At 33.2% G+C, this 25838-nt stretch overlaps 3 protein-coding genes across 8 annotated transcripts; 1 reads left to right on the top strand and 2 right to left on the bottom strand.

Annotated features, from left to right (window-relative positions):
• Positions 1–809: 809 nt before the first annotated feature.
• On the bottom strand, positions 810–7733 carry LOC145563081 (OVARIAN TUMOR DOMAIN-containing deubiquitinating enzyme 7-like). 5 transcript variants are annotated; one of them, XM_081623493.1, is made up of 12 exons: positions 7568–7733; positions 6156–6262; positions 5875–5950; positions 5356–5505; positions 4961–5022; positions 3896–3980; positions 3625–3774; positions 3138–3258; positions 2578–2699; positions 2285–2382; positions 1387–1520; positions 810–1128 (listed from the first exon to the last, which is right to left on the bottom strand). In XM_081623493.1, the coding sequence occupies exons 1-11, from the start codon at positions 7613–7615 to the stop codon at positions 1394–1396; spliced, it is 1146 nt and encodes a 381-aa protein (XP_081479619.1). In that variant the 5' UTR covers positions 7616–7733; the 3' UTR covers positions 810–1128; positions 1387–1393. The 5 variants fall into 5 exon arrangements, with proteins under 5 accessions (XP_081479619.1, XP_081479617.1, XP_081479620.1 ...); XM_081623491.1 differs by lacking the exon at positions 810–1128 and adding an exon at positions 1164–1299; XM_081623494.1 differs by lacking the exon at positions 810–1128 and having other exon boundaries at positions 1322–1520; positions 3144–3258.
• Positions 7734–17391: 9658 nt separating this feature from the next.
• LOC145561919 (filament-like plant protein 7) lies at positions 17392–23017 on the top strand. Of its 2 annotated transcripts, none has more exons than XM_081622049.1 (6): positions 17392–17550; positions 19212–19334; positions 19711–19855; positions 19952–21893; positions 22024–22081; positions 22339–23017. In XM_081622049.1, the coding sequence occupies exons 2-6, from the start codon at positions 19236–19238 to the stop codon at positions 22807–22809; spliced, it is 2715 nt and encodes a 904-aa protein (XP_081478175.1). In that variant the 5' UTR covers positions 17392–17550; positions 19212–19235; the 3' UTR covers positions 22810–23017. The 2 variants fall into 2 exon arrangements, with proteins under 2 accessions (XP_081478175.1, XP_081478176.1); XM_081622050.1 differs by lacking the exon at positions 17392–17550 and adding an exon at positions 18883–18900.
• A 925-nt stretch (positions 23018–23942) lies between these two features.
• LOC145562940 (zinc finger protein 7-like) lies at positions 23943–24461 on the bottom strand. Its single transcript, XM_081623355.1, has one exon. The coding sequence runs from the start codon at positions 24459–24461 to the stop codon at positions 23943–23945; it is 519 nt and encodes a 172-aa protein (XP_081479481.1).
• Positions 24462–25838: the final 1377 nt, after the last annotated feature.

Genomic DNA, 25838 nt, shown 5'->3' on the forward strand with positions numbered 1-25838 from the left:
CCGGACCAGACCGAAAGAATCGGTCCAAAATCCGGAGCGGATCGCTTTGGACCGATTTAAGAATTTTTTTAAAGAGAATTCTAATTTTTTAATAATTTTATGAAAAACTCGAAAAAAGTATAGGAAAATCTACGTTTTAACGTCTTTTTTTTTGTATATTTAGTACAAAAAAGCTCATAAATTTAAAGTTTTCTAAGATTATTAAGGATAATCTTTAACCATTATTTAAGGTTTCGCACATATTTTTAATAAAAAATCCGGTCCGGTCCAAGACCGGTTTTTATAGGCTTTTGGACCGGACCGAAGATCGGGAAAATAAATTTCTAAACCCGAAAACGGAACCGATTAATTCAGTCCGATCCGGTCCATTTTTTTGGTCCGGACTGATTTATGAATACCCCTAGGTAGCACACCTAGCTTATGGTGGGTGAGTCGCCCAACAAAAGTTTTTGCATACGGTGAAACTAGAACCCGAGACCTCCCTTAAGCGACATCAAGTTACTTACCACTTGAGCCAAGACTTAATGACTACACAAACACATTTTTTTTTTTTTTTTTTTTAAAAAAAAAAAAAAAAAATCATAATCTCTGCACATGGCAATTCATTATAATTTTAATACCGAAGAATACTCGAGTTTAATTTACTTCAAGAAGTGCCAATGCAGAACCAAAGATTTACACCAAGGTATTCAAAGTGTCTAATTTAATCAAATAACTCATAGGCAAAAATCCTGAATTCCGAGGCTAATGTACAACTTTAGTTATGCAATCAACAATCTTCACAAGGAGGTAAAAACTAGAAAGGATATAGTGAAACAGGTAGAAGAGGAACTAAGTATTGAAAACCAAATTCTTTTGAGTTAATGCAATCAGCCAAAAGCCAAACATCATAACCTCGTATCACTGGTCACTGACTCACTGCAATCTTAAGTGTCAGTTCGTTCTACTTATAATTACAAAAAGAATCATGAACATCCCAGAGATGCCAATATCTAGTCAAAACCGTCGAGCGCTGTTGTAATAATGTAATACGGAGACATTCTACGCTACGACAATCACACCAATGCCTTTTTCCACAGATTTCATGGGTAATTGGCGTGTTTATAATACGGAGTATGGTTTACCACACTGCATATAATAAGGCACACATGACACATATGAGATATTGAGATATGACTATATGAGAACTGAAATTTCGAATTCTAGCAGGATATTACTTAGATATGATAAGCATGTTGCCAAAAAGGATTTGTGATTGAAGAGGAGTAATTTTCAAGCAGATGTTTTATATAACACCATCTGCGGGAAACGCAAATGGTCGTTTCTCAAATAGGAGATACACAAGAATAGTGTTGAAGCTATAAAAAAAGATAAAATATGAAATACCTTTAAATCAGATACACAATGCACCCATATCAGGCAAATTATTGTTTGACCCACAGGAACCTGCTTTGGTAATTGGTATTACCTTCTTCCTTTGCTTCCCTCTTTTACTCCTTCTAGCATGAACTTCGTTGTCACTGATGACACCATTGAAATAATTAGGATTAAAATTAAGAGGCATCAGCTGGATAAATTTCTTCATAAAATTAGACGCTACGGCGGCTGCACCTCAAAAGCATGCAGCCAAAATTTGAGAAGAAAGTGCTCTCATTTGAAACAAGAACCTCAAGGAGATAAAGTTCTGCAACCAACCATTCCACTACCCTAGGTAAGATTACCTACATAAATTCCGAGGAAGCCCCAATTAATCTCTTCACGTGGCATTTTGGTAAATAAATCAACAACTTAATCCCGTCATCATCGCTGTGGGACCCGCTTTTATTGAAAAAGTTGTTGATTTATTTAAAAAAATGTCATGTGATAAACAAATTTTGTGTATCTCATATATTAACTTGTATTTACCCATAAATTCCCGATGTGCAAATAGCTTTGATGTTTTTAAAATATAGTTTGAGTAGATTGTAATTCCCCAGCTCTTAGCAACGTCTATAGAATATACTAACTTCCCCGGGTCTTAGCAACTCGAAACATACTAACTCCCCGTATCCTAGTTAAGATTTGGGGAAGATTATTCTATGTCTATAGCATAAAAAGAAAAAAACTCCATTGTTCTTAGCAACTCAAAAATGCTAACTTCCTGTTAAGTATAGGACAGTAGACTAAGGCAATAAACTTGAATTTCTGACAGCTAGGAAAGATTAACACATTACCAGCATAAAGCAGATTGAATTAAATAACACAATGCACAGGATTTCTGAAAAAATCAGTTTAAAGAGCATACACTACAACTTTAGAACAGGTTTTTCCAGAAGCTGCTCCACAACACGCCTTATATTTTTTCTTTGATCCACAAGGGCAAACCTTAATATTGGGAATTTTCTGCGATCGTCAAAGGAAACTGTCAACAAACTGAAAACCCATCCTAAGAGAATCATATAGTATAAGAAACAGAACTTGTTCTAACTGCAATTTGAGATAGGTAAGTAAGCATGATTTGACCAACCCACCCCACATTTCGGAAAAAGGAGGGACTAGGGAAGGGGAAGGGGAAATAGAGTAGAATAGATAGAGCACCTTGTCAACCTTGCTAGATGTTTTGGAACTATCAACAGCTTCAATGTCAGTTGAATGTTCTAGTATCTCTAAAGGAACTCTGTTTTCCACATGGTTATCAGATTTTGTATTTTCATCTTCGTCTGGATGTATAGGGATGGAAACAAAATCAGAAATGTAGAATATGGAAGCAAAAGGAAGCAAGAGGATACTTAGAATAAGTTGAATCCACAATGACAAAAATCTTTGTGGCAGCAAAATATACACTAATATACTATGGCTAAGTCGTTCCTAGTTTGGTGCCCTTCACAAGGTTCAGATATATTTGCCGCAATTCTGTTCGTAAATCTAACACACTTCTACAGAAGGCCGAGTCCTAGATTATCAGTAGTTGTGGAAATTCTTGCCTAGGAATCCCCAGTGATAACACTCTGAGAACTTTGCGGTCTATGTAACTGACATACGCTCAGCTACCCAACACTCTACCATAAGTTCCATAACATAAGACCAAGTTGTTTAAAGCCACAAATTATCAGGTTGTGGCATTGCTTTGATATCTGTTATATCCTAAAAATACCAACCATTACCAATTTTATTGTTTTCATGACAAACACCATTTTCCTCTAATGTTTCTCCAGCTTCTTGTTCTGCTATCAAGAACTCAGTTGCAGCATCAACATCACCATCCACTTGCAATAAAACCTGCAGGGTTTTGAATAAAAAAGAGTGCATGTTACTAAAAGTCCCATTACAATATAATCCCCAAGTAATGTGACATTCAAGATTTGCAGGCTCAAACATAGGTAATCATCACTCAGCCAGAAAATTGGTTTATGAAAGTTCCATTGCAGAAATGAATAGAGGAATCTAATCCCCATACCACGTAATCATGTTCAAATTCAGAGCATCAAACCCAATTTCACCCTTGTCATTAACGCTCCTAGGTTTTCAGAATTTTAAATGCACTACCTTATATTCTCAAAAAAAATGTTAGCTAAAATGATAGGAAGAAAATCATAATGTCAGCTGAACAAAAAAAAATAAAATGCATTTTAAAAGGTGTATTACCTGCTTAACCTTTTCAGCATCATCACAACCACTGCCTGCCATGACCATTTTAAGGGCTCCTTCGTAAACAGCATTATTTGAATGTTTTGCTTTTGATTGACTGCCTGCAGATTTTGCTTGTTGTGCACTTGCTGTAATATTATCATCAGCCTATTTAAGTAACAAAAAAAAAAAAAAAAAAAAACACACAATTTTTTTCCTCAGCAGAGTGCTAAATTATAAAATGCAAAACATAAGGGCCAACAGACTTTGAAAAAGAGGGGAGGAGGACCTTAATCACGATAGGCTTAGCAGGTCCACTGCATTGATCTTCCTTTAATCTTAAGCTGTTGTAGTGCTCTCCGTCGTGATAAGACCTACATAATTAATGTAGGCCATGTTGGTCAATATCATCAAAAGGTCATCAAGTCTGTATACAATTATACTGCAAGTGCAACAAGACAACACCATTTTTTCAAAATACTTAACAAAGTGGATTGGAAGGAAATGAAAGAGGCTGGTAAATAAAATCAACATGTACTCCCTGTTTTCTTCTTTAATAATTCATTTAAGGAGGAGGGTGTTTCAAGGGAAGATTGTACAAAGTAGATTGGGCAGAATAAAACCCATATGTCCTCTATTGAACCTGGCTTTTGAGAAACAAGTTGAAATATTAGTTTGTGTGTGTGTGTGTGTGTGCGCTATATGGGAACATAGGGCTTCCCTTCCATCCTGTAAATCAGCACAAGAATTGGGAGTGGTCTGATGAGATCGTCCCAGTTCATAATATGACAATAAGAATCTAATGGAGTTTGGTCGATTCCGAAGCTTTCACAGATATTGGTTTTTCTCGGCAAAATAGATGAAATTCAATAGAAGGGTTAAGTCCTCTTATTCATCTATGCATCTTGGAACCCTTGGAGGTAGGTTGGATGGTGGATCAGCTACTTATAGGTTTTCTAATGGTGGAACAGAACAGGTATGAGTTTTCTCCAAACTCCAAAGACAGCCATGTACTGCTTATGTGTCTAAGTCACAGATACAGTGTTAAAGATTTCACTTCAATCCAATTATTTTCTAAAAACAGGAGCCTTCATGTCTATGATTTTTCCAGAGGGTGTAAATGTTAGAGTGGTGTGGTGTACTATCCAATGCATAAATTTATGTCCCAAATTTGGAGCAGCGCAACGAACGTATTGAAGGTTTTAATAATACCCCAATGATAGCAGTAGATAATCAACTACACTAAGTACCAGACCACGAGATTACAAAGCCCAGGGAATTTTTTTATTTTTTTTTTTAAAAAAAGGGTCCATACCTATAAACATAAAGAGTAAAATAAGATAAAATCACTTACAGATGAATCATGCATGCCCCCTGGTCATCAAAATTTCGTATGTACCATCGAGGTGACATATGCTGAAATATGAGCGCAATTGAAATGTAATATTCAGTATGATTGCAGAAATGCAGAGGTAGTATGTATTAAAAACAAACCACAATGTATGTGTGTTAAAAGATTCACCATCACTTTTTGAAATAAGAGAATGAGAATAAAAAGTTTTGATGGATCAGAAGTTGACAAACAAATTTTGTATAATACAGATGAGCATTACCATTGAAGCAGAAATGCAGTCAAAGAAAGCCCACAAATATTTCAATAAGCAAGGAAAGAAAAATTCTGGATACATAGGAAGGCATAGGAAAAAATTCATCTGATTTTAGGGAACTGGGGAAGAATGAAGGCCTTACACGATGAATACAGATGTTAGTATGAGTCACAAGGGAAGCTGCTTGCAATTCCATATGTCCAGCCCACGTGCCATCCTTTCCCATGGACTGGCAGTATTCATCAAAAGGGACATCATCCTCGATAAATGGCTCAAATAGTTCACGATTTTTCTGTATAACATTGAACAAAAAGTAAGTACTTCTGATTTGCCCTCAAATGATTATAATGACCATAAACACTTATCCAGAAATTTTGCTGTTTTGGAACTTTTCCAGCCTACAACAAAGTTTCATCGTAGATGATCACAATGGGCTGAATTTGGGAAAGATAACTCTGATTAAGCACATGTAACTATATATGCTAGACAACAGCAACACAAAGGAACAATTACAAGCTTTCATCTTAAGGTCTTCTATAATGTGTCTCAGCAGCATGGCACTGGTGGCTGGCATATGTGATAATAACAAAATTTGAAATCTCAAATTAATGATGTTATGAATGGAGGGAAAACTACCTACTACAGTTACGTACTTGCATACCTCAATATACTGCACAACCATACGACGATACTTTTCATGTTCCTCTTCATTGCCCTCCAACTGATCAGCCAATGCCCTGAAAGCTAGATAGGATCATCAACTAGCTAGTTTAGCAAGTGCATTGAAGGGGCTATGCATACCAAACAATTATCCCATGCAAATGCCACCCATGAAAATTCAAGAAACTAAGCGACAAATCAACACCAAGTAGCACACCCCACACAATTACACAAACCACGCATGTTGCGATTAGAAACAGAGAACCTCCGTTAAACACTGACCTGAAGAAACAATTGCCATCAGCTGTCACTTGGATAATCTTCAAATCCAACAAATCAAGCTGAGCACGGAAGTTAGATATGTCACCCTGCTTTCCATGCTTTTTGGCCTGGCCACATTACAGATATGAGAATGAGATATACAAAAATCATGAAAATCATAAACATGTCACTAAATCACCATCAAGGAACACTAACACCCCAATGAACATATTATAACTATTTTTTGTAAGTATGACACACAAGTGGTCATAAATCATGGAAATGGTTATGAATTTGTAGGTAAAACAAAAAAACACATTCACTACCTTCGTAATAGAACCCCTATCCCTATACAAGTGAATTTCTTCATGAATTTCCATTACCACTCAATACCACCTTGTGAATGGTAATGGATGGTAATGAAATTTTATAAAGAAAATGAGGGTTTATAGATGACCTCACATTGTAATGACATTCAATTTTTTTTCACAAACCTAAACACAAATTAATTACCCTTCCCAGGATTTAGAATTGTCTACCAAATGTTCCGTTAGGTCTTAGGTAAATCACTACAATTCTTCATTTAACCCTAAAAAACTTAAAATTACAGGTCATAGGTAAACAATTTTCTATCATCAATTCAACAAACAAATCAAAAATACCAGTACTCAAAGAGATTTCAGGTGAAAAAAACACAATGCACATCAATATATGTTATTCTCACTCTTCATTACTCCAAAAGTCCAAAACCTAAGGAAATGACACTTATACTAGCAACGCCCGACCTTTAGACATGCAAACATGTCAAACATAAAAATTACTCTACAATATGGCTAATTAATGAGCTTGTGTGGTTGACATTTAAAAAAAATACATGGAAAGTGAGTTCATGGGTGTAATTTTTGGTTGACAAAAACATGGAAAAGTGGAAGGTGTCGTTTACTTCCCATCATCAAACCAAACACGTTTTTACACTTCCCAGTTGTTGAGAGATCCGATACTTCCTATGTTCAACAAAACGATCCCTATATGTTTCAAAGTACAGTATAAGCTTCCGAGATTGGGGCAACTATACCATAAATCAGTACCCCCAATGGATCAATCCTATTCTTCTCTATAACACCAGACTAGTAGCATAACAAAAGTACACAAAATCAAACTAGTTGCAACTGTAAATCAGAATTCAGCGGGAAGCAACGGATGAGGATTAATTCGAGTACTTGTATTAAAATTAAAACTAGTTACTAAATTCGTAAGCACTCGTAATAATAAAGGGTGAAAATTAACTACGAAGTACTCAACAAACATGATTTTAATTAAATTTGAAGAAAAACATTGTTCCACGATAATTAGGGCAAATAAAATAAAATTGCAACAAAATAAAAAATTAAATAAAAAAAAAAAAAAGGCATGAAATTAGAGCAAGAAATTACTTGTGATAGTTTCTTAGGTTTGGATTTTTTATGCTTGGCTTGAACCATCCTCTCACCGTATGATTAAGCTTCAAATTAAATTGTTTGATTAATTTCCGACGCTTTTTGCAAAGCAACTGAATTTCCGACGCTTTTTGCAAAGCAAATTAGCAACAGAGCTCTCTGCTTTCTGCTGCAGTTGAAATGAACTAAATTACCAGAGAAAAAGAAAGAGGTAAACCTGTTTCAAGAAAATTGTTTGGGCTGGTAAGTTAGTGTATATTGATCTGGGCCTTTTTCTAGTCAGCCCAATATGTTTCGGGCTTTGAGAATTATCTTATTGGGCCAACATCTCTTCTTATGCTAAGTTTATGGCCTTGTTTGGTTTGGAGAGCTTTTACTTTATTAACCTTTTTTTTTTTTGAATAAATTAAACCTATTTATTAGAGGTATGACTAATATAAAAATATTAATTTGGTAAATAGTTTATTGAAAAATTTTATTTTAGTTTAAATTTTTTTCTTTTTTTAAAATCAAATCTCTTTTTGAAAAAAAAAAAACTCAAAATAGGAGCTTTTTAAAACTAATTAGCTTATTGAACATTCAGCTTTTTAGTTATTTCATACACTAAAACAGCTATAGTGCTTAATTAAGTTGTTTTATCTTTATTTCACTTGTTTGGTGCCATGTTAGATGGGATAAGAATGTTGTTTTAGTCCATCTAATTCCTTTCAGTGTAGAATAAATATGGGAGAACCATTGTCCATGTGAGGTTTCTCCTTATGTTTTGATAGATAAGTTATCAATATAAGGAACCCTTTGCTTTGTCTAAAAAAAATACACTAAAACAGCTAACAAATTACAATTATTAACTAAACACTTTTACACAACCATCAACTAAAAACCACTAATCAAAACAACTAAAAAGTTGAATGTTCTGATTTTAAAAATCAAAAAGCTAATTAAATTTATTTCATACATTTAGCCCGTCTAATTCCTTTCAATGTAGAACAAGTATGGGAGAACCATTGTCCATGTGAGGCTTCTCCTTATGTTTTGAATTTTTTATGGACAAGTTATCAATATAAGGAACCCTTTGTTTTGCCAAAAAAAAAAATACAGTAAAAATGTAATAGCTGACAATTATTAACTAAACACTTTTACACAACCATCAACTTAAAACCACTAATCAAACACAAGTTAACAACTAATATAACTACCTAGAACAATCAGCTACCAATTAATTACCAAACAAAGCCTATATACTTTCTTTATTTTTTTAGTTGATACGTAATTTTTTTTTTGGAAATTAATTTACGTTGACATGTATCTAGTCTCTTGTTATTATGCTAAAAACGTTTTATGCTAATAAAATAAAATTTGGGGAAAAATATTAGAAAGTATGACATACATACAAACAACAAAGTACCATGCAGAAGATTGGAAAGCAACCGAGAAGAGATTGTAAAGCAAATTGTCTTTTGCAATTTTACTTGCTACATGAATACATTCCCTACATCGCCTACATAAATTTTTATGTACATTCTTTCAAGTTTTAACTATTTATTAAGTTAAAACAAACTAATATAATATCTTCAAGATTATAAATTTATAATAGATGTAAAGGCCTATTGGACTATCAATAGATAACTAGATGAATTTTATCACTTTATCAGTTTTATATAATTTTGAAACAATTTAACTAGTACACTTGTTTATATCGTTAATACTGACTCCGATGCGTATTGATAAAAAATATGGAGGAGTTACGTACTTTATGCTTGCGTATGATTAATTAGTATAAAAGTCAAAATATTATGATTGATTTTATTAAATGATGGAGTATATAATTGCATTAAGAAATGAAAGATCAAACTAAGATGTCGATCACATCATCGTCGGTAGGTAGAAACTATAAAAGACAAATGCATAATTCCGAGCTACTTTTGCTAAATGATAAGCATTTTTGTCGAATAACGATACATTGTTTACACTTTACACATACTAATAATCGTTATTAAGCAAATTTATGTTGAAGATAAACAAATTAAAGAATAAGCAAACATAGAGTGCATCTTAAGAAAGCATTTTGAAAAGACAGATATAATTTTGATACCAACCAAATTAATCAATTAATTATGGGCTAATTAAAGTGGAAAGTAGGACCTCCAATTCAATAAGCTAGCTAATTAAAGATAAGGACACCTAACTAAATGATTGTCTTTATAATGCTTATTTAGTTAGGATGTATAATAGGATCATAATATTCTCTATATCTAATGGAACATAATCCTAATTATTATTTCCTCTTTTTCTTACTACTTGTTAGACTTTCTTTTGTAACGTTTATTTATATATAATATTCAATCTATAATAATTAATAAGAACAAAAATACTTTGAGATTAACCTGATAATTCTCATGTGATTGTCTTTTATTAAATATAAGTAATCAAATTCAGTTAAAATAAAATATATTAGTAGTACAAAAGTCATAATGTTACAAATACGAAGAAAAAAAGAACTTATACAATAAAACAAATGAAAGTGCATAAATTATTGCTTTGAATTAAAAATAGCTCACTCCCTTAAAACAAGACAAATGGTGGGATGACTTTGCTCTAGAACAATGTCTGTGGGGTTTAAGCTAGATATATCTATGTATGTTAGTCAAATTATCATTTAAATATTGCATGAGACTTAATTTAAGCTCTTTTGCTTAGAATTTATTTTGTTTTTTACTTGTATTATTTTGGTTACTTGATTAGAAAATGCAAAACCTAATAACGTGAGCTGGAGAGGCGATTTTCAATAACTTTCAACAACTGTCATATACTGTTTTTGCTGCATTGTCTGTCTATATCCCGTCAAGTGTTTGATTAAATATGGACCAAGTCAAATTTTAGTTGGAAGGGCAGTGCTAGTTGTACTATTACGAAGTTTTTTTTTTTAATAAATAAAATTTATTTTAGTAATCTTTTTACAAGCGATAATTCCATGTATACATTGCTGTTTTTACCACCATACCGTCCACGTAGGCTCGAGTTTTTGGTTCGTTTTTTACTAGTAATAAACAGCTAATAAAGATTGCGGTTATACACAAATTAGAACCTCTAATACCATTAGCGGTTCTATTTGAATAACCTGTAATGGTTATTGGTTCTTTAAATAGAACCTCTAATGGTATTAGCGGTTGTATTTAAAGAACCTCTAATACCATAAGTTGTTCTATTTGAAGAACCTGTAATGGTTAAAGGTTCTTTAAATTAGAACCGCTAATGGTATTAGCAGTTCTTTATAGCCTCGGATTTTACAAACCTTCACTAAGCCTATGTGTACGGTATCACGGGAAATAGTTTTAAAACTGACATATATACAGAATTATTTTTATTTTAGCATTATCTATGGAAATCGCTCATCTTTTTACAATATTTACCACCTACCTTGATGACATGATAATACTAGTATAATATACTTCTAATATTACTATTCTACATACAGAGTACGCTATCTTCATAACATATACTCCGTATATACTTTCTTCGTTTCATATACGATGACATATATAATTTAGACATCTTTGACAATGCTTATTTTCTCATTCAAATATCCTTGATTAATTATTACATATACACAATAATTATAAAAATATTAGATATTGAGACGAATCTAACAAAATCATATATATGTTTTTTTTTTCAACACAAAATCATAAAGGGAAGTCAAAGCAAGTCATATGAATAGTGCATAAAGTTAACTGTGTCATTTAATTTGAGACGGAGGAAGTATTTGATCAGTAATATTTTTAGTTTAACTAGTTCAATTGATGATTGAATGTGAACTATGCATAATAATCTAAGCATCTAAGACATCGTTTGTATCCAAAAACTAATTGAGTTTAGAAAATTCGATAAACAATAGTCAAAATCCACTCGTAACACTCCTCACTCCTCAGCCAAGGTTATTGTGAGAAGCAACAATAGCGAACGACATGAGTACATGGCCATTACTACAAGATAACGCACTAGCAGTGGCGGACCTAGAAATTTGACAATGGGGGGACAATATCGATAATTCAACTAACATCAACCTATTAAAAAAAAAAAAAAACGGGTACACAATACAAGTAATTTGGGTTTGGTTGGGAAATAAGAATAAGGGAGTAGTCAAGTGGTATGGCTGAAATAAAACACCCCCCCAAAAAAAAGGAGTGATGTTACAAGGGGGATTCGAATGCCATATTATCTTGTGATGTTAATTTCTTAGCAAATATTTGCCGAAGATGCTCGCTGCAGTCCGTGACTCGTGGCCACGTGGGTGGTGGTTCATGCCTTGTGGTTGGGAAATAGGAATAAGGGAGTAGTCGAGTGGTTTGGTTAAAATAAAGAAATTTTTTATTTTTACCACCTCCAAAAAACAACTTAATTGTTTTTACCACCTTCATAAAAAAAGTTTTATTTTATCCCAAGTTGGCGGTGAAAGCCATTTTTTTTTTTTTTTATGTTACAAGGGGGATTCGAACCCTGATCTAGGTAAACTAGAAATTGGGCCCCTTAACATATTTTTCTAGCCCACTACCAACTTAGCTAAGGCAAACTTCTTGTTTATTTTTACACTTAATTTTATATAACTATTTTCCCAGTTTTATTTTTTTTTCTAAAATTTTTTTCCTCTTTTTTTTTTCCGAAAGTGGGGGGACAATGGTCCCCCTTGTTCCTTCAGGGGTCCGCCCATGCGCACTAGTCATGCACAAGCACAAAGGTCAAAGGCTCCTACGCACTATTGATTTTGTCACATACTATAGACTATACTATAATACTACTAAAATGTATTTGTACTAAACTATTACCAATCTTCTAAATAAAAATTATATGAGCAATAATTATAAAACTCATTAGGTATCAATTGACTGTTGATATAGTGATGATTGGGGCTATACTTAATAGACAGGATTACGTTTTCGATTCCCTGCGACAACAATTGGGAGGGACTGATTCTCGAATCCGATTTAGCCTAAATGGTAAAACGGGTAGAATACCAAAAAAACATTAGGTGAAATAATTAGTCAAAGATATTTCAAGGTTACCATAATACTGTCACAACAACAGGCCCCACAATCTGTAAAAACTAAGGTAGAAATATAAAGGAGTAAAGCAATGATCGACGCATCGTTGATGCCTTGGGCTATATTTCAACCCCGGGCCCGTAATTAAAGTTGAGGTATCACTTATTAGAAACATAAAGCTTCTTTTAATTAATTGCTACTTTTTTGGGGGTAATTGTAAACATGATTTTGTTTTTGTCCTATTAGTACCTTTTGGTTATGTGACTCAAGTCCCTCTTACGAAATTTCATAGTCATGGACCTTGAACCAAATCGTACCATGGTCCCTCACTGGCTCACCCATACTGCCCTACATAATCTACACAGTCACATACACAATACGTTACTTCGTAAATGTGTAGGTATGTAGCCTAACGTACTCGTGGAGAGATACTCGGGATAATTATTAGACATTACGAGAATTAGTTTATCAATGTCTAACATTATTGACCTTGAACTTAAATAAGTGATAATTAGCTCATAATTAGCTCGTGATCCTTATAAAGTGTTGTGAAAATACTCAAAATAGGGTGTGTATATGGTTAAATTAAAATGACTTGATCCTTGAGAGTTATTTTGACTTAATGATCTACTTTACTTTTTTTTTTTTTTTTTTTTTTTTTTTTTTTTTTTTTTTTTTTTTGGGAAAATACTTTGATCCATTTATCTTATATAGTTATGCATCAACAATAATAAATGTGTATGACATGTATGCATCTTAGCACTTGCGTATATATACATAATTACATGAACTTATAATGCGTATGGTACATGCAAAGTGTTTTTGCACACACAAATAATATTTATGGCTCAAAAAGCTAGCAAATAACAATTGAAATTTGTCAATCACCATATATGTTGTACACCCAAAAGTTTTGAAATTTATACACGTAAAGATATCAACAATTCAACATATTATAATTACAAGACAGAGAAATTCAAGATGTAATTAATACTACTGTGGATATAGATGGATCTACTAAGTTAAAGGTCCAAATTAAAATAATATACATATAATTATATTATTCGAAATTACTGCGGAGTAACACTAATCAAATATAATCGACTCAATTTTACAACAATGTTCATATTGATGATATTTAAAGATATCATATATCACTTGTCTTGATTATAATGATATCATAACATACATAATCATCATGTAAATTAAATTTAATATCTTTGGTATTATCTTTTGTAATCATAATTATTGTTTGATTCATTTATACAGTATCTTTTTGTGTATTATAAAGAGATTGTATTAGGTTTAACTCTTGTAACACTATAAATGTAATTAAGCTTTTCAACCTTTTTTTTTTCCCCTCATAATTCTAAGTACTATTGAAAATTGATTTGATACTAAGGCCCTGTTTGGTTTGATGTAAAATATTTTCAATGAAAAATTAGTTTTCATGGAAAACATATTTTCAAAGTAAATCACAATTGCAAATTAGTTTTCCATTGTTTGGTTGCATACACGAAAAGTAAAAAATAGGAGTGGAAATGTGAGGATGGATGAGAGGGAAGTAAAAAAGGAGGTAAGGAGGAGGGAGGAAAATGTGGATTCCCTTATTTTATGAAGGAAAATGTTTTCAATCATTAACAATGAAATTTTCCACCCTTGGAAAAATTGTTTTTCACCCCTTCACAAACCAAACAAGTGAAAATGGGAAAATCATTTTCATGAAAATATTTTACATCAAATCAAACCAACCCAACGTAGTCTAAATAAAACCGAACAATAAAAGTACTCGTATGTTTTTTATGTGAAGAAAAGAAAAGGCTTATAGAGTACGGTGTACTAGGGATCACTTCTTACGCAGTACGGAGTAAATTGCGGTCATAAATGACTACCATGTCAAGTTCCATCCTTTTTTCCCCTTTCATTTCCTCCATTACCAACCCAACACACCCCCACCCACCCCCTTTCCTATCCTCCGTCATATACAACTGATTTTAATTACTCTGTCGTGCTTCCTTTAATTTGTTTTTATAACGATGTACAAATTCGATCATCAATAATACTCCAATTCATATCTTTAATAATCAATCAAGCAAAAGTTATTAAAAAAAAATGATATTTTGAAATCTATACTAATATATTAAAGGCGTTTATAAAAACGTATACGTGCCACGTAGCCTCTTCCAAATTACGCCACGTCACTTCACCAACAATTCGTGACGCCACGTCATTTCACAAACATGTGACAGCGCCATGTCATCTACCCAACATCTCCACATGTCACACCATCACTAAATAAAAAAAATAAAGAAATATGATGATAAGAGGATTTGAACCCCATACCACTTGCAACAAAATTGAGTATATAGCCATCTAAGCTAACTATCAAACATGATATAATTGTGAAAAAGACATATATATAACTTTAAATGACATGGTTTAATTTTTTTTAAAAAAAATACACATATTTATTCCCCACTTCGTATTATCTATATATATATATATATATATTTATTTATTTATTTATTTAAAAAAAAAAAAAAAGAGGAATAGCAGACTACCTTTACTCTTTCTTTTCATTAATGCAACATTAAAGTGTCTGAGGTTAAATTTGCAAAATAGAAAACTACCTTTATTCTTTGTTTTCATTGTTGCAAAATTGAAGAAGAGTCAGAGCTATCCTATATGGATTACTTTACAAATTTATAACATCCATGGCGGTACCAATTAAATACATGGTTGGAGTAACCATGATCAAGAAGATTGGTTCTTTGTCGAAGGCTTTGGTGGACTTCAGTACTTCACTTTTGCCGCCGACGTCCGCTGTACCGACATTAATGTCGACAATTGTTGGTATGTTTATTCAATAATTACCAATGAAAAATCTATTGATATTCTATTTATTTTTAAACTTTAAATAATCATCATTAACTTGGCTTATTTTTTCATCCAATGCAATTAAATTTATTTGGATGGTAACTGAAATTGCATGTAATTGGATATTCAAAGGTATAGCATTTAAGATCTGAATTATCATTATAGAGGTAGTATTGGTAATTAACTCTTCAGGGAATTAGAAAAGTTGTATGTTTATTGAGATTGGCGTTTTGAATCTAAGCTCCAATATGCAGCATTTATGTATTTTTTATATCTATATATATATGCCGTCAAACAACTGGATAACTCATTAACCCTTTATTTTTGCTATTTTTCCTTGAGAAGGTTAATTATTATTCAGATTAATTTTCCCTAAAATTAAAATGCAATTTTTTTTTTTTTTTTTTTTTTTGATGAAACAAAAATGCAATTGTTATTGAGATCTTTGTTTGAATGCAATTTAAATTCTTTTTTTGGGTATGTTGTGATGCAGGTTCGCACTAATTGGAAGACAGATTTGAGCAAATAGCCAAATAGCAACTATTCAAGGTAACAATGATGTCTATATCTATTTTTTGCTTTTTGTCAACTTTTCTGAAGCAGAATAGCAATTACAATTTCACATGCAATTTGGCAAGCAATTTTCTTAACTATAATAAGAAATTGAGTCTTTGAGAATAGAGGTAGCAAAAAATGAATTTTTTTTGGCATTACATGCTCTGAATAGTGGGTTTCACAATCTCAATTATAAAGAACTAATGTTTTACAAATTTACATTGCTATTTCTTTTGATGTAGAACGATTTTAAGATTAAAGTCCCTTTGTAAAACAACAATAGTATTGCAGTGCTTCGAAAATACATGGCTAAATAAAAAAAAAATTAAAAAAAAAACGGGAAGTTTGGTTTGACAAAAAAAAAAAAAAGGAATACAAAATTAACAACAATGCAATTTCATACCTTATAACAATGCCAAATTAAAAACACAAAAACCTAAAATTGTACAATTACAAAAGTAGCACCTCGGGGCATCGCCCGGACTACTCACTAGTTATATATTTAAACAAACACTAACTTTACGGGTTATTTTGAAATTACTCGGTTAGTGTTGTTGACGGGCTACTTTGTTTGGATTATAAGGTTACTTAGTAATATAAGATGACCCTACTAGTATTACAGGGATTAATCCGTATTTTACAGTACAATACTCCGTATAAATTTATTACATACTCCCTCTATTTTTAAATACTGTTTCATTTCTCTTAGACACGTCTAATCTTTGATCAATAATATCTCTAATTTTCAAAAATAACTTTTGTATACATCCGATGTACAGTAATTTACTGCACATCAAGGGTCACTTTTTATCAAATTTAAGGTCACTTTTATAATTTTTTGGGTAACTTTTATCAATCATAATTACTTTATAACTTTTATTTATATTAGAGTAACTTTTGCTCATTTTAGGGGTAACTTTATAACAGATGTGCAATATTTATTCTACATCCAATTTATTTAAAAGTGTGTCAATTTTCAATAAGTATAAATTCTAACAATTGAATACTCCCTCTGCTTCTTAATTATATACCTATTTATTTCATTTACTCACATAATAGAGAGAAATAAGCATATAATTAAAAGATGGAGGGAGTAATAATGTATTTACTGAGACGATAACGTAAATAAGTACTGATATCTAAAAATGAAGGGAGTATAACAAAGATGGAGTAAAGCTGTAAAGATGGTATGAATATTGTCACTCACTCACATTAAAATCTCCAAGGGGCACCTAGCATTTTGCACAGTTGAAGTAAGCTAAAAATACACATCACCCACCTTTCACCTTTTATTAATAACATAAATTAATAATAAACCTTGTTTTTACTGCTCTTCCCACGCCTGTTTTTCCTTTCTTTTATTGTGTCGGCGCTACTCTCTTTACATAACTCCGTCCTCTCTCTCTCTCTTTCCTATTCTCTCTGTATTCTCAGTCTCCATTTTCTCTCTCCACTTTCTTTACATTGTGTAAATTTTACTGTCATTTTCTGCTATTCATCGAGTTTCAGGTATTTGTGTTCATAACTATTTTTTGTTAATTTTTCATTTCATGCAAATTTTAACTTTGGTTAGGCTTCCCAAATTTGGAATTGTTGGGTTTTCATTGTAATGCCTTGTTTTCGTTGCATGATTTTGGAATATCTGAATTAATCGGGTTTTTTTTGTTTTTTTTTTTATTGGGATTATTACCATACCATACATTATGAACTGTTGTTAGCCAAGTGTAATACAACTGATTTCATTGTTTGTATAAATTTTGCTCTTAAATTAATTTAGTGTAGGAATGTCGTTTGACTTACACTGTGTTTTAGACTAGCAGAGTTTTTGAGAAGTTTTCTCTCAATATGCATGAATTTCATAAATCATCTCAATATTAATTTTAATTTTTCTGGGTATTCCAAGAGCCTAGAAATTAGCTCCAAGGGATTAATTTATGAGGAAGATTTTATAAGGAGTAATTTTGATCCTAGAAAGTTGTCATTTTTAGGTTTTGTCAAAAGCAGTGTCAAATGTCAATCATCTTTTTCATTTGCAAGCTTTGATGGTTATATCAAGTGAGGGACAATGATGGGTTTTTGATGGAGAGGTTGGGCCGGCCGACCATGCTATATTTTGGGGGTTTGTCCGTTTTTTGTCATGGTTTTCTATAATATTAAGTTCAATTATGTCCCGTACACGATGTTACGTTCTATAAGGGATAATAAATAGGTTAATTTCGAGAATCAGATAAAAATAATTCCGTTTTGATGGAGAAATTGGTCAATATTAGGTAAAGGAATGGTTAAAGTTGGTGAACGCGTAAGGGTAAAATTGTCATTTGAAAAACGAGGTTTTAGCTTTCGTCGGTCATTAGGACTTCTAAGGGTTTTGTGAATAGTAAGGATGATTTTGCTCTAAAATGTGAGGAAACAATCAGACATGTATTTGGCTAAGTGGAACCCGTTAGAGATGCGGTGGCCGAGTCCCGGGTTCAAGCCCTCATCAATAATCATTTCCCTTTTTCTCTTATTGGCCTTATATAAGGGTTTAGAAGGGCTGTGTTGCCTGTGTATAGGCTGTATACTTTAACACCCCTCCCAAATAATCAAAATAAAATGGAGTTCTTTTGGAAAAGGGAATAATTAAGCAACAAGAAGTGGGTATCCAATGCTTGTCATATAATGGAGAGAAATCAAACAAAGCCAAAATGAGTACAAGATATAAAAAAACAAGTAGACATGGATGTCAACATCATTTTTCAATCCACTATACATGCTCCATTAAAAAAATTTATTAGGTGAGATTTATTAACAAGAACTATGCAATAATCTTGTAGACGTGTAATAACATCAACATTACTCCAATGTCAAATATACTTTGTATGCTACAAATTACTCCGTATTACTTGGATGACAATTTTTTTTTTTTTTTTTGGCGTGTTATGTTGCTTCACAGTGATTTATCATTTGTGACGAACAGTCTAAGTGAATCATTGGCTTCACTGAAATTGTATTATTGAACCAACATCATTTTGTGTAAATGTGAAATGATTGAGACTGTCTGCTGGTTAGAAGATTTATAGTCAAATTTTAGCATGTAACTGAAGATTGTGTCATTGTATTATTATATATCCCTGTAATTATAATTTGATTCAGTTAAATTGTCTTTTTTTGTTTAAAAAAAAAAACAGAAATCAGAAGAGCTAGCTAGTCAGATGACAGATCACAAATCATGGCTATGGAGGAAAAAGCCCTCGGAGAAAACCATCTCGGTGGCTGAGTTGGAAATTGCTTCAAAAGAAAATGAGGAAAAGGTATAACCCAGTAAATTTGCATTTTTGTGTGATGGGTGTGAAATCAGGAATGAAGAGTTTATACTAAAAACTTTGTGGACTAAGGCTCTAGAGTTAAGTACCCCAACTGACGAACAACCTTATTCTTCTGTGGAATGCAAAAGTTGGCGATGTATTTTCGTGTCAAAAAGGGCCTTATGATCACATTGCAAACTATGTTTCCCTTTTTCATCTTAATTATGTGTATATTTTCTTTTTGTAAGCCTTACAAGGAAAGGTACCAGTTAAATTTATCAGTCTATAGTGCTTTCATTGAGACAGCTTTAATTTTGTGGTACCAAATTTCTGCATAATCATCTATTTGTTTTCCATGAATTTCTGACATTCTTTTGCACAGATGCATGTGCTTCTTGCTGAAAAGGCAGAACTAGAAAGAGACCTTAAAGACTTGGGAGACAAACTTTCTTCTGCCCTTGCCGAGTGTAGTGCTAAAGACGATCTTGTGAAGAAACACTCGACAACAGCAAAAGACGCCCTTGCAGGTTCTCTGCTTGTCATCTTTTAAACCAATTTATGTATTTTTGATGTTCATTCATTCCCTTACGTCTGACTATTTTTTTTTTTCTTGATTCACATAGGATGGGAGAAAGCAGAAGCAAAAGTATTGTCGTTGAAGGAAGAGTTGGATGAAACTTTGAAAGAGAGAGACATCAGTGAAGAAAGGACAAGACATTTGGATGCTGCGCTGAAGGAGTGTATGCAGCAGCTACGCTTTGTTAGAGAAGATAAGGAGCAGAGGATTCATGATGTTATGCTGAAGGCATCTGAGGAACTTGAGGAGATGAAAATGATTCTAGAAGAGAAGTTAGAAGAATCAAACCAAATGATATCGAAATTGAATGCAGAAAATTCTCAGCTTTGCAAGGCGGTTTTGCTGAAGGATCACCTTATTGAGGAACTAAATCAAGAAAAAGCCAAGGTAGAAGGTGATGTGAATAACCTGTTGGCGAGACTGGAACACTTGGAGAAAGACAACAATTCGTTGATATATGAAGTACGAGTTCTTGAGAAGGAAGTTGATATTCGGAATGAAGAGAGAGAATTTAATCGTCGAACAGCAGATGCAACTCACAAACAGCATCTGGAAAATGTTAAGAAAATCGCTAAGCTAGAATCGGAGTGTCAGAGACTTCGTGTTCTGGTAAGAAAGAGGTTGCCGGGTCCTGCAGCCTTGGCAAAGATGAAGAGTGAAGTAGACATGTTGGGAAGAGATTCACCGGACAACAGGAGAAAAAAGTCCAACTTAAGTAATGGAAGTACCATGCAGTTGGACTATGGAGTAGACAGCAATTCTGAATCTCCTGTCAAAAAGATAAATCAGTTGACCGAGAAAATCTATGTTTTGGAGGAAGAAAACAACTCTCTGAGGGAAAACCTTCAAAAGAAGATGAACGAGGTTCAAGTGTCTAGAAACATGTATATCCAGACTGCCTCAAAGTTGTCACGATTAGAGGCACAGCTCGATGAATCTCAAAAAAATCAGTTGATCAGGGATGCAAGGAGTGCCATGATATCATCACATGATTTATCATTGGCTTCAATGTCAGATGTTGGCAGTGATGATAAAGTCAGCTGCGCTGGTTCTTGGGCGTCTAAATCTGTTGGAATGTCGGACATCAATCATCTCATGGATGACTTCGCCGAGATGGAAAAGTATGCTTTAGTTTGTGTTGACAAGCCCATTACTGAAAATTCGTCTATCACGAATACTGAAAGCATAGGAAAAGAATTAGTACCTATAGCTTCAGAAAGTGAAGGTAAAGAATTGAACAGATCGATTTCCAAGTTGATTGAGATTATTCATGGGATTAAATTCCAATCTGAAAACCCTGATGCGTTACAAACACCAAGCAGAGAGAATGAATGTCACTACACGGTTCGTGTTTTCCAGTGGAAAACTTCTGAGCTGGCTTCTATTATGCAGAACTTCCTTCACATTTGTGATGATTTGCTGAATGGAAAGGCCGAAATTGAAACATTCACTCAAGAGGTTACACATGCCTTGGAATGGATTGTAAACCATTGTTTCTCTCTTCAAGATGTCTCCAGCATGAAGGATGAGATAAGGAAGCAATTGAATTGGGATGAAACCAGAAGTGAAAGTGAAACAGAAGTGGGAGTTTCTGTCCAGTTTTCTGAAGCAGGAAATAAAAGTGAATCTTCTTTTGATATGAGAGCTGAAGACAGAAAAGTGCAAGATGCACCAAAAGACATAGATTCTGCAAAGCATGCATTAGATTACAAATCCTTGAGAAATCTACTTCAGGATTCTGAAAGTACTGTTGCAAGTTTGCGATCAGAAATAGAGGCCTTGAAGCACTCTAAGGAAATGATTGAGGAACAATTTGAAATTTACAAGATGGGAAATGAAGATCTTAATTTGAAGCTTTTGGCAGTCAATTCTAGAATGGATGAATCCCACAAAAAGATTGCATCCTTACAGGAAGAGATGAAGAATAAGGAGAATCATTGTGAAGAGTTGGAGGCAAAATGCCACAATTTGCAGGTCCAACTAGAGAGGTATACTTAACTGTCTTTGACACATTTGCACTTGGCAGAACTCTGGTAGACTTTTGCAATCGTGTTGATTAATTTGAATTATCTTGAGCTTTTAAAACTGCTGTTTGAATTACTAATTTGTTGATATCAGGGTGCAAAGGGCAGATACCATGAAACATCTCCATCAAGGCGAAAAGCAACTTAGAAATGTAAGTTATATTCCTTTCATCTGCATATACATACAAAAATGAAATAGAAGGTGTTAGCAAAAATAAATGCCTGCATATCTATACTCCAATGGGATGACAACATGTATAGCTTTGTTTTCTTCACCTTGAAACTTTTAGACGAGGGCCCCTAATTTCATCAGGGAAAAACATGTTTGGATATGTTTATAGAATAGTATATATGAATGGATCCATTATTCCTTATTGAATTTTGAACTGAAATATGAAATGGTCTGTAGGAATGGGAAATATCAGGAGCTTCAGAGAAGCTAGCAGAGTGCCAAGAAACCATTTTACATTTAGGGAAGCAGCTGCAAGCAATGGCCTCATCACGGGATGCTGTGGTTTCTGACAAATTCATCTCCACTCCAACTAGGAGTGCTCCTGGTGTTACCTCAACCCCGGAATCTGAGAAAAAGCTAGCTAGCCAAAGGTCCTCCCTGCTGGACCAAATGCAAGCAGAAGATACTGATGAACCTGATCAACTTGAATCACCAAAAACCAAGGAAATTATATGTACCAACAATAATTCTGGTTCACAAAATACTGGTAACATTGCTGCGAAGATGAATGATGACATTGCTTTGGGTCCTTTGGCTATTGTACCATACCAAAAACCACAGCCTACATCAGGTGGACTTTTTAAGAAGCTCTTGAGGAGGAAAAAGAAAGGTATTAGTAAAAAGCTGCAACTTCCATTTGAGGCCTGAGACACATGAAAGCAATAACTGAAATCATAGAATTCAGTTATCATGTTTGTCAATTAGAAGCAGGAACCATTGCACGTATATGAAGATGATCCATCTGTCGTTGTAGATATATCTGGAAGTAGAGTTTTTGTATTTAAGGTTAATCTCAAGAGTTTGAACTAAATCAGCAGATTCACTATCTGCTTTTGTGTGATGAATGCAATAATTTTGTTCTCTTGTGTATCACCAAAAAATAACCACTTAAAAACCAACCTGATGTTCTGCTTGACGATAACTGTTAAAGTATTAATTTGTTTATCGTATCAGAAATCATCTCTCAACTCCCAATAATATTTGCCAAAAGCCGAAAAGGATGATATTAATAGTTGAGTTATGACTTAACAAGCATGAAAATAGAAATATAGAAATGGTGCAGACATTTCTAAGCGAAGTATTAGTGAAGCAGTCTTATAAAACCAGATCCTCCCGGTAGCAGGAGATCCTAGGATTGATTCTCACCCCTGCGCTAGTTGGCTCTCTAAACACCAAAAAAAAAAAAAAAAAAAAAAAAAAAACAGATCCTACCAAGTTAAAATGTCCTCGTGACACCCCTTTGCCAATGAACCCTTGAACACTAACTAGACAAGACCAACCAAAGCTGGTTTGGAGAAATACTATAGTAAGCTATCGATTAGAAATAGAGGCTTTGAAGCGTTCTAAGGAATGATCAAGGAACGATCAAGGAATAGTTCGAAATCCATAAGATGATAGTTTAAGGTCTCAAATTTATTGAAATACATTATAAATGACTTCCCCACACAAATTATAAAAGTAACGTATACAAATAAAATAAATAAAAATCAAAGTGAAGAGCAAACTTTAATAATGTACAGAGCGAGCTAGGCAACAAAAATGAAAAACTTGCTAGTATTCCCTTAAAAGAGATCCCGTTTTGTACCACTTATATAAACTTAATTAGACAAAATAAATACATACAACTAACCAGTTATATTAACTTAATAAGACAAAAAATAATTAGATAAAATAAATTATGCTATGCTCTAATACAAAGAAATAATAAGTTCACACACTCACAAATAAGTTCAACTACGATGAAAATAAGCTATGATAAAATAAGATTAGCACAAATAACCTTAATTATAACGAGGCGGATCCAAGTTGAGGTCAGGGAGCTCCAACTCTAGTCCACTTTGATAATCAGTTGATGCACTTCCTTTCTCAACTACCTTCTGCTCTGCATCATCATGTTGAAGTTGGTTTGTGATCTCTACTGGCTTCAATGATCCATCATCTAGGCGATAACTCCCTGGCCAATAGTTACTTCCAGGGTACTGACTGTTGCTGGTGATGCTGCTAGTCCAACAACAGATGTGTTCATCTTCTGTGATCAGGCACGGCGATACACCATGGGGCTGAATGAAGTTGCAAGGCACCAATGGCACCCCAAAACTCGCTTTATTTGTTGTTGATTTCATTTCGTTGTTATGAAAATTTGCTTCGCGTCTCTCCTTTTTATGAGCATTTTGATGACCACCTAATGCTTGCGAGTTTAGGAATTTCCTACCACAATATTTGCATACAAAGATGTTGAAAGGAAGAGATTTTGGCCTACAAGATTTGTTATTATGATCCTTGACACCTTGCATTTCCATTACACTAATAATCTAGTTTAATTAAAAAAAAAAAAAACAAAAGGACTAAACGAATTATGAGAAGAGCTACACATCACCTTGCTATAAAGTGTTGTTACATGCACTACAAATGGAGTAATAGTTATCATTTCATCCTATCGAAAATATATGGCCTTGTAAATCCATTATTTTTGGGATGAAAGGTTTCCAATCAACAAAGGGAAAAAAAAAATAATTAAAAAAAAAAAGTAATGAATTGAATAAGGCTAAAATGTTAGATGTACTTTATTATTATTACATTATTATTATTTTTTTCCCAATTCTACAGTCATAAAAAAAAACAAATTCTTAGATGAAATCCCAATTTGAATTTTACCTATGGTCTTTTAAGATTTTACCCATTGACCTCTTAAAACATTACCGATCAATAAAGTTTGTAATCATCCACATACAATTAAATTTATTATTGTTATTATTATTTTACGAACTTATGTAAACCAACGAGGAGATTGAGAGAGATAAATTCGAGAAAATGCATTTTTTTTTTAAAGAAAGAGAGCTAAAGAATTTCAATTTCTTAACTACCTGACCATATTTGCTTTAGATCGTCTGAAAAATAACTACATCAATTTAATTTCTAAAACTGATAAGTTACACTACAATATATCACACATTCACACATAACTTAAAACCTTAAAAAGTACCCCGATCATGCGTGTCATATGGACTATGGATCGGAGTACCACTAAGTTAGACAACAAGTTTAGACGAGTTCAATTCACAACTACGGAATAAAAATTTAGATAAAGGCAAAAAAAAAAAAAAAAAAAAAAAACCTATACTATTTCCTTAAATGGTAATGCTTTGAGATTTCCTAGACAATACTACTATTGGCAAGATTCTTGGCAGTATTATTGCTAGTTTGCTATCGAAAGAAAGGGTTAAAAAAGGGTAAAAAAAAATTAAATTAAAGTGATTTTCATAGAGTGTGCAGTATATCCAACTTTTCAATCAGTGCGTCTTGTGTGTGACTGGTCGCACCGTGTATTTGCTTGTAAAAAAACAAAGTAATTCATAAAACACTGATCAAATAACTCCTTTAGCACTAATTGAATATCTCTTATAACACTGACAAAATAACCCTATAACTCCAACAAAGTAATCTCTAAACACTGTTCTACCAAATTGCAACCCAAACTACAACACTTATTGGTTGGTTTTAAATGACCAATGGTTAGGCAAAAAATTACAGTGTTATCTCTATACTTTTGTCTCCATGCTTTCAATGCTATCATATACGGTACAATACAACTATACAAGTATATACTTTCAAATACTAACAGATTTGGTATACCGAGTATAGAGAAACATAAAAGACGATGATTTAGTTCAGACCTC

Source organism: Chenopodium album, chromosome 10 (genome assembly GCF_948465745.1).
Source record: "Chenopodium album chromosome 10, dcCheAlbu1.1, whole genome shotgun sequence".
NCBI classification, from domain to species: Eukaryota; Viridiplantae; Streptophyta; class Magnoliopsida; order Caryophyllales; family Amaranthaceae; genus Chenopodium; species Chenopodium album.

Coding starts and splice junctions, on each gene's coding strand:
- LOC145562940 (XM_081623355.1), bottom strand. CDS start 24,461: ATGGAAATGCAAGGTGTCAAGGATCATAATAACAAATCTTGTAGGCCA.
- LOC145563081 (XM_081623493.1), bottom strand. CDS start 7,615: ATGGTTCAAGCCAAGCATAAAAAATCCAAACCTAAGAAACTATCACAA. Junction 6,263..7,567: donor AACCTAAGAAACTATCACAA/GTAATTTCTTGC, acceptor TAATGTGGCCAG/GCCAAAAAGCATGGAAAGCA. Junction 5,023..5,355: donor CTAACATCTGTATTCATCGT/GTAAGGCCTTCA, acceptor CTCATATTTCAG/CATATGTCACCTCGATGGTA.
- LOC145561919 (XM_081622049.1), top strand. CDS start 19,236: ATGACAGATCACAAATCATGGCTATGGAGGAAAAAGCCCTCGGAGAAA. Junction 19,335..19,710: donor CAAAAGAAAATGAGGAAAAG/GTATAACCCAGT, acceptor TCTTTTGCACAG/ATGCATGTGCTTCTTGCTGA. Junction 22,082..22,338: donor GCGAAAAGCAACTTAGAAAT/GTAAGTTATATT, acceptor AATGGTCTGTAG/GAATGGGAAATATCAGGAGC.